The sequence below is a fragment of the Lupinus angustifolius genome, chromosome LG08 (assembly GCF_001865875.1).
Source record: "Lupinus angustifolius cultivar Tanjil chromosome LG08, LupAngTanjil_v1.0, whole genome shotgun sequence".
Classification (NCBI taxonomy): Eukaryota; Viridiplantae; Streptophyta; class Magnoliopsida; order Fabales; family Fabaceae; genus Lupinus; species Lupinus angustifolius.
The window spans coordinates 19,194,054-19,203,313 of record NC_032016.1 but is presented as its reverse complement, the minus strand read 5'-3'; the positions used below and the strand labels follow the sequence as shown (position 1 = coordinate 19,203,313).

General features: G+C 34.4%; 1 protein-coding gene across 3 annotated transcripts; it reads right to left on the bottom strand.

The window, feature by feature from the left end:
• On the bottom strand, window positions 5,159-6,216 carry LOC109355010 (proline-rich protein 4-like). 3 transcript variants are annotated; one of them, XM_019597897.1, is made up of 3 exons: window positions 6,038-6,216; window positions 5,675-5,946; window positions 5,159-5,638 (listed from the first exon to the last, which is right to left on the bottom strand). In XM_019597897.1, exons 1-3 carry the CDS (start codon window positions 6,144-6,146, stop codon window positions 5,450-5,452), a joined length of 570 nt encoding a protein of 189 aa, XP_019453442.1. In that variant the 5' UTR covers window positions 6,147-6,216; the 3' UTR covers window positions 5,159-5,449. The 3 variants fall into 3 exon arrangements, with proteins under 3 accessions (XP_019453442.1, XP_019453443.1, XP_019453441.1); XM_019597898.1 differs by having other exon boundaries at window positions 5,159-5,611; window positions 5,834-5,946; XM_019597896.1 differs by having other exon boundaries at window positions 5,159-5,946.

Genomic DNA, 9,260 nt, shown 5'->3' with positions numbered 1-9,260 from the left:
TTGACTTCATTACACCCCCACAAGATTGGGTCACCACTGGTGACAGCAAGCTTGTCTCGCAGTGGAGCAAATTTGGCTTTAGTTAATGGCTTTGTGAGAATGTCTGTTATTTGATCTTTGGTTGATATGTGAGATATTGTTAGCTTTCCCATTTGAACAAGTTGACGAACAAAATGATAGTCAATGGCAATGTGTTTCATGCGAGAGTGGAACAATGGATTAGAGCATAGATAGGTGGCACCAATATTATCACAGAATAGAGTAGGAGTGTGTGGTTTTATGCCAAGTTCTCCAAAAAGGTTGAGTAACCATATTATTTCAGTTGAAGTGTTGGCAACTGATATATATTCGACTTCTATGGAGGATCTATCTACTATTCTTTGTCGTTTGGACAACCATGAGACTGGATTTCCACCAAAGTAAATGACAAATACAGAGGTAGAGGTTTTGTCATCCAAATTCCCTCCCCAGTCTGTATCACTGAATGCATGTAGTGTTAGCTAACTTGGTTTCTTGAGTGTTAAGCCATAGTTGAGTGTAAGCTTGAGGTATATGAGTACATGTTTAAGTTGTTGAAGATGAGTTTGAGTTGGTTGGTGCATGAATTGTGAGAGCTTGTTGATTGCAAAGCACAAATCTGGACGAGTGAGTGTGATGTATTGTAGTGCACCAGTAATTGCTCTGGAACTTTGTGCATCTGCTGCTGCAGAGCCATCCTATAGTTTAAGGGATGTGGGTGTGCCAAGAGGAGTGCAGGTTGGCTTAGAACCTGCCATATTGAATTTTTCCAACAAATCATGAATGTAGCCATGTTGAGTGAGTAGAAGACATTGCTTAGTTGGAATGAGCTCAATTCCTCGAAAGTAGTGAGGAAAGCCAAGGTATTTGAGTGAGAACTTGAGTGATAATTCTGCCATGAAATTTTTGAGGAAGTTGTTGTTGTTGCCTGTTAAGAGAAGATCATCAACATAGACCAAGATGAAGGCTTTAATTTCATTTGTATTGTAGATGAACAGGGAGCTATCACTAAGGCTAGTTTGAAATCCATATGAGAGAACAAATACTTTGAATGATTCATGCCAAATCTGAGGTGCTTGTCTCAGACCATAAATGGCCTTTCTGAGTTTGCAAACATGATGAGGGAAATCATTGTGCACAAATCTGAGTGGTTGTTGCATGTAAACATATTATGTGAGAGAGCCTTGTAAGAATGCATTATTGATATCTAGTTGGTGCATAGGCCATTAGTAATGAAGAGCAAGGGTGAGGACAACCTTAATAGTTTGAGGTTTAACCACTGGTGAGAATGTCTCTTTAAAGTCAATGTCAGGTGTTTGCGTGAAGCCTTTGCCAAATAGTCTGGCCTTGTATCTTGCAATTGTACCATCTGGATTTCTTTTGATTCTAAACAGCCACTTGCAGTCAACTAAGTTCTTTGCTTCCTCCCTAAGTACTAGGTTCCATGTACCATTGTTCATGAGTGCATCAAATTCTGTTGAGCGGGCTTGTCTCTAGTGAGGAATCTTGAGAGCTTGAGTGATTGTAGAAGGTTCAAGATTTTCTAGTAGGGCATGTTTTGTGGTAGTGAGTATTTGTTTGGGCTTGAAGATGTTGTTTTGTGATCTGGTGGTCATAGGGTGGCTTCTGTTGGAGGGAAGTTGAGGTGGTGGGTTGGTAATGTAGGTCTGGTTTGGTGGAGATGGTGTTGGTGTTGTGGTAGTGGGTTGGTTAGTGTCTTGGATGTCAAGAGTGTGTGGTTGTGCTATGTTGGAGGGGTGGGTATGTGGTATGTTTGAGAGGAATAATGGAGGGAAGTATGGCTTCAGTAACAGGTGCAAGGTGATTTGGATTGGTTTGTGTGATTAAGGAGACATAAGGAAAAGAGTTCTCAATGAATTGTACATGTCTTGAGATGTAAAATATGTCTGAAAGAGGTTCAAGACAAAGATATGCACATTGATTTTGTGAGTAGCCAAGGAAATGCAAGGTAGGGATCTATTTTGAAGTTTATTGTGTGTGTAAGGCCTCAACCATGGAAAGCGTAAGCAACCAAAGGAATGGAGTTTGTTGTACTCAGGTGCTTGTTTGAACATCACTGTGAAGGGGGTCTGCATTTTTAGCTTAGCAGTGGGCATCCTGTTGATGAGATGTGTAGTTGTGAGGAAAGCATAGGACCAAAATTGAGCTTGTAGGTTGGCACGGTGTAGCAAGGCTCGACATGTTTCTACTATGTGCCTGTGTCTTCTCTCTGTTGTGCCATTGACCTCAGGTGTGCGAGGTGGACTTGTGAGATGAGTAATGCCTTGTGAAGCCAGGAAGTGTTTCAATTTTATAAATTCTCCACCATTATCAGAGAATAATGTCACAATTGGCAAGTTAAAGTACTTTTCAACAATAGTTTTAAACTGAACAAAGATGGAAAATACATCTGACTTATTTTTCATTGGGTATAACCAAACATATTTAGAGAAATCATCAACTAGAACTAAATAATAAAGTAAGCCATCTAAAGACTTGGTAGGAGCAGGGCCCCATACATCAGAGTAGATGAGTTCCAAAGGTTTAGTGTTGTGAAGATGGTGACTTGAGAATGATAGCTTGTGACTTTTGGCACAATGACAAGAGGTGCAATCATATGTGACATGAGCTCTTATTGGAATAAGGTTGTGATTTGCCATATGCTTGATTATTTTAACTAAAGGATGACCGAGTTTGTGATGTCATGTTGAAGTAGAGTGAAGACTAGTGAGGTGAGCATGAGGTGAAGCAGTGGAGTTGGTGGTTGAAGGTAGATGGTAGAGGTCCTGTTTATGAGGTCCTTGTAGTAGTGGTTGGCCCGAGTTCAAGTCCTTGACAATGAAGCAGTCATAGAAGAATTCAACAGAGCATTAGTTAGTTTGGCATAGTTTAGAGACAGATACAAGGTTAGTTGTTATATTTGGAACACATAAGACTTGTTTAAGAGATAACAATTTAGTGTTTGTTGGTATTGTAGTGTGGCCAATGTGGGTGATTTTCAAACCTAAGCCATCTCCAACAATAACTTGATCTGATCCTGGATATGTGTTTGCCAATGTCAATTGTTGTAGATATAGAGTAATGTGGTATGATGCTCTAGTGTCCATGATCCAACTAGAGTTTTGCATTGGTGGGTGATGAGTAGCCATGTACACTGATGGTCTTGGTCCATGCTTCTTAGGATAACCATTAATTTTGTAACATCTTTTTGCACTATGGCCTGGTCTTTCACAGAATTGGCAGATGATTTGTTTATCGGAATTGTGTGTGATTGAAGGTGTTGGAGCATTGAATTGAGGTTTATACCTTTGTTGCCCTCTGAATCTTGTAGTTGCATTTACTGTAGGTACCAGTGGGCTGGATTGATGTTGGTTGTCACGAGATAGAATTGTTTCAAAATCCATTAACTTCTCATGAAGTTCAGCATAGGTGATTGGAGTTTTTCTGCTACATAATGTTGCAGATATTTCTTTGTAGTCTGTACTCAAACCATTTAATGTGTGAATAACTAAATATGTATTGTCTAGAGGATTGTCAATGATGGCTAGCTCATTAGGAATAGCTTTGATCCCTTGAAGATAGGTAGCCATAGGTTGTGTGCCTTTTGTGAAAGTAGTGATGTGTTGTTGTAGGGCCATGATACACACTCTAGATCTACTTGCAGACATAGTTTTCAGAGTCTCACATGCTTGTTTGGCAGTTTGAACTGTGCCAAGATGGGTAACAACAGTTGCAGCCACATATGAGATAATTCCATGTAGAATGAGTTGGTCCTGACGAATTCAGTGAGTGTATATTAGATTGATGAGGGATGATTTTTCAAGGTTGGACAAAGTATGTTGCCATTGATGTAGCCTAAGTGATCATATCCTGTTGGAAGGGATATGAATTGTAGACGTCATGCTGGATAGTTATATCTATCAAGCTTGATGTAAAGTTGAGAGCCAACATTGAGAACAATAAATCTATAAATGTTGCTAAAGGGAGTGTTGTTTGGAGTGGCTTCAGTCTCAGATGTGGATAAATTCATGGTGTTGTGTACAAGACAACAAGAGTGGATCGAGAAAAAAAAAATGCAGTTATGCTTAGACTGCTCTAATACCATGAGGAAAATTGATTTTTGCATATTTTTCAATATGTGTATAATAAATATATATAGAGATCCATAATGATTGAAAACAATCAGATTTCTATACAGTAGGAATGTTGAGATTTCCCTATAAACTAGGAATCATGAGTGCTAGGATTACACATATTCTTTAACTACCTTAACTGATTTCTTATGGCAGGGAATTTGATTTGGTTGGATAGTGATTGACTTCATTAATCCCCACCTAGCAGTTTAGTCATAACTATTTAGATAAAATATGATAGAACTGATTATTAGTCTAAGTGATTAGAGTCAATATAAATTTATATGATAATATATTTATATAGAGACAACTAATAGAATATTAACAATAAATTAATAATTGAATTCTAATTAAAATTTTGTACGAAATAATAGTAACATAAAATATAAATAAACTTATTTCTAAATATTATTTCATTTATAAATATGTTACTTCTGTTAGTTAAGGACATAAGTTGATTGTGCTATGAACTGAGTGGCTTTTTGTAATCACTTTTCACAATCAACTAAACAATCACTCTTTCATACACCAATTTCCATGTTTTAGTTTTTTTTATCTAAATGCATGCACGTAATCAAAGTAACATTAAAAGAGAATAAAAAGAGACTGTTCTAAAAACTACTCGTTTATGTCGGTTCAACAAATAAACTGGTGAACCAGTTTCAATATCGGTACGGTACAATAATTATATCGGTCATATAATCATATCATTCAAAATCAATGATACCAGTCGATTTTCAATTGAATCATATCGGTCATACCGACCTATTTATATTTAACAATAATTTTTATTGAAAATAAAAAAAATAGTTTTTTTATTGATTTTCAACATTAAAAATATATTACATATGTATCTCTAATTTCACTGATATGCGGTTCAATTAGTGAACCACTATACTATTACCCTAACTTGTGATTTGATGATCGGTACGGTATTAATAAGAGGGATAAAAACTGAAAATATTAGTTGAACGATACTGAGAATCATTAACATTCTTTATACTGGATTTACGATTGCAACACTGAGAATTTTATTGATGCAAAGCATTAACTACATATATATGTCTCGATTACAACACACATTAAGGGTACAATTTAGATTATGCAAACACAATCATGTCGAGATACAAGTTTACCTTATATATAACTGGATATAAAGGCTTTAGAAATGTGTATAAACATTCTAAGCATACATGTGAAACATAAGGGATTGTGAAGTAAGAGTTGTATCTTGTTATAGAGTTAAGCTGTTAAGGGATAGGTTTTTTGAAGAGAGACTTTGGCTTTATATATAACTACTATGGCTCAACAGAGGGAATATGTGGAGGGAAGAAAGGCTTTTTAGGAATAGAAAATGGTTTATGGAATGGTTTCTTAAACACAGGAATAGGGTTAGGTTTTTTCACTATCAATGGTTTTGGTATAGGCTTCACAATAGGAATAGGCTTAACAATTGGAATGAACTTTGGAATTGGTTTAACAATAGGGATTGGTTTAACAATTGGAATGGACTTAACAATTGGAATTGGTTTATAAACTGGAATAGGGATAGGTTTTTTCACTCCAAATGACTTTGGTATAGGCTTAACAATGGGGAATGGCTTTGATATAGGTTTATTAAATAGAATAGGAATAGGTTTTTTCACTAGTGGATATGGCTTTGGTATAGGCTTAACGATTGGAATGGATTTCTTGAAAAATGGCTTCTTGACTAATGGTTTTATATGAAAAAACCCTTTGAATTTTGCTTCTTCATCATGAAAGTCTAAGCTTGTCTTTGCCAATTCTTCATTTCCTGAATAATAATTGCACAAAAGGTCAAAAAACACAAGTCATAAAAATGTAAAATATTGTATCAATATGTGAATATAGAATGGATCACCAACCTGAAATTTCTGTTGCTGCAGCAGAATTAGCATAGCAGAAACTCACAACAAGCAAGAATGGAACCCAGAAATGCAGTAGTGCATATTGCAAAGTGGAGACCTTTGTCATTGAGAAAACAACTAGGCCACACCAAGGTATGGCAACACTGTAAAAGCTGAAAAGAAAAAAGCTTGAATGAATTGCTATACTCCAATGATCCTAGTGTTATTTATAATAGCTATAGCTTGTGATTAAAAGTACTTTAAGTGGCCTAGCGTGCAATAAATTAAATGTGAATACACTAAGCTTGTAATTTTAGGTACCGATAAAATTAGTTAGTTGGAATGCATTTAGAGAGAAATAGAAAATAGCAAATTCTAATTTTCAACCGACTTTGTTGCTCAATACTCAATCAATGGCCATTAAATAGCTTTTCACTTAAATCTTCTTTTTATTGTATGCTTTAACATTTCGGGATTCCATTTCAATTCACCACATAATGCTGTGGCAAGATTAAGATGTTTTTTCTACCTATGTACTTACCTGTTTTCATGTTTTTAAGATCATGTGTGCCCTTTAGGAGGTTCAACATCCTCTTATTTGCCCATTCCTTAAACCAGTTCTCCTTAGGGAAAATGATGATAAAGTCAACAAGGTTCATATATATATATATAAGAAGGATGATAAAACAATTATAACATATTTTAATATCTCTACCCCGTGAATGTAAGGTTTTTTATACTAAGTATAATTTACATTTTATTTAAAAAGTGAAGAGTGAATGATGGTTAACATTTGAATATCAGATAATATTAATATTGTAAAAAAATCATACGTGCATAAACTATATATTTTCTCATTTTACTATTATAATAAGTTTGTTTACCACTTGTTCCGTTTTTAGTGGAGTGGGTAATAGACAGAGGACACCCGACAAAGTCACAAGTGACTGCAGCCTCAGGTAATTGACTATTTATTCTTAAATATTTGGGTACTCTATCAAGTTGAAAATATATGCGCACTTCTCAGATTGTAGAAGATTCTAATTGAACTGAAATACTTGTGTAGGAGCTGTGTCTCTAATTCAAATTCAAGAAGAGTTGAAGAACCTAAACCAAGGAGAAAACATAGTAAAAGCTATTGAAGATAAGAAAGATAAATGGTTATCCAGTGCATAATGCTCTCACTTAGTGAAGTTGATGGAAGTTAGATCCATAAATAAGAAAGATACCATGATTAATTCCCTATGAAAGATCAACATGATCTTTCCATAAATTAGTTTAGCTGTTTTTCTACTAATATTCATTTTTTGCTAACCTAACCCTCTATTCACTGTTGAGACTTTTGTGTCCTAGAAATGACTTGGGTGACTGCTATTATTTTTTATCATGGAAAGTTAATGAGTCGACTCCTTTTTATTACTAGAGATGGAAGTGCGGTATAAAATAAAACAAAAAGTATGTTAAAAGACAATTATATCTTTTTGTTTATACTTGTAATGACATTTTTATTCCAAAACTAAGTGTAAAAAGATCAATTCTCTCTCTAGTGATGAGAGTATCCCTACTCAAAGCTAATGGTTCATCACCATAAGTTCACCAATCCTATTTGGCTACATGCTAAGCTAAAATGCATATGATAATGATAGTGATTACGTATAAAGTCTAGGTTGAAATGATTGCACTTAAGCATGGAGCAAGGATTTCAATTGTAAAATACACGTTAAACAATTTATGCCATGAAATAGACACATGAAGTGTTTGAGAAACCTCCAAAACTTTCTTATCTCCTTCACTCAACTCTCAAAGAAGGGGAAGGTTTTCCAAAGTTATCTCTTCCCTTCCCCTCTAAAACTTCACTCTCAAACAAAGCTTAAGGCTTTGTTTGGTTGAGGGAGAGAAAATGAGAGAAGAGAGATTGGTGAGAAAGAGTGAGGGGAGAAAGAGATAAAGAAGAATTATAGTAGATTTTTATATTGTTTGGTATGAGAGAAAGACAAGAGAAAGAGAAAAGAGAGAGATAAAAATAAATATTTAAATGACAAAAATATTCATACAACAAAGAGAGTATAAAGAAGTGTTGTATTCTAATTGAATAATTTAGATTATAACATAAATAAATAATAAAATACCTTCTCAACATAGTAAAAAAAATTAAATATTGTAATATTAGATATTAAAACTTGTTTACTATAATGCAATTGTCACAATTTTTTAAATTAAATCAATTAATATAGTGGGTAGTAGTTTGTATAAGAAAATAAGATAAGTGGGGTATTTTTGCCATTGTTCACCATTTCTCCTCTCCCTTATACTTTCTTTGCATTTATGGAGAGAGTGATTTTGGGCATGAGTCCCACAAATTTTTATTTCCTCTTCCCTATTTCACATGTCAACCAAAGGGGAGAAAAGTACAAACTCTCTTATTTCTCTCTTCACAACTCCTTTCCTCTCTAATTCTTGCACACCAAAGGAAGACTAAGAGTTTGTTTGCAAGTTAGTTTTTGGATGACAATGGAGGGAATGGAAAAGCTTTGGAGCTATGAAATATACTTACAAGATAACTCTTAAGTCTTTTCTTTCTATTTTTTCCCCTCCTAAAATCAACTTGCAAACAGACACTAAGTAACAATAAGGTTCCATGCTATTATTAGTTAATACTTAATAGGTTTGCTATGTAGTTTTACTTTTGAATTGATTTGAACATGTATCTTAGATGACATATATCCTACCTTATATTGGAGGGAGGAGATAGATCAGTTGTCTCCAATTCTATACTCATTTACTATTCCAGATTGTTGAAAAATAACACTTACATTAAATAAAAATTCATAAAAATAAAAACTAACAATTTTATATTATTGGCTAGGAATAGGGGGACATATGTTTTTTGGAACAAAATATTTTAGTACTTATATAGATACTTCAAAGAATGTGACCAATCCATATATGACACATTTGTATTGGAGATCGGAATCAGTCGTCCCATTATCCTATATTTTTCCTGCCTCGTTCATTAACATATTGACTCGTGAAAAATAATTTAATTTTTTAAAGCAAGTTATTATACTCTTTTCATTAAAGTTATGCTCTTCCACTTTCTTACTAATTATAGAATTACTACATTCCATACTTTCATTTCTCTTTCTCGTTTCTTTTTCTCTGAGCTTCTTTTTGGAGAACAACAATGGTGATATAACAATTCTTTAAATTACCATCCTCTCTCATTTCCTTCACATTCTTC

Bases quoted from the DNA above. Each gene is read 5' to 3' on its own strand.
- LOC109355010 (XM_019597896.1), bottom strand. From the start codon at position 6,146: ATGACAAAGGTCTCCACTTTGCAATATGCACTACTGCATTTCTGGGTT. The intron at 5,947-6,037 runs GTTGGTGATCCA...ATTATTATTCAG, and splicing joins TGCAGCAACAGAAATTTCAG to GAAATGAAGAATTGGCAAAG.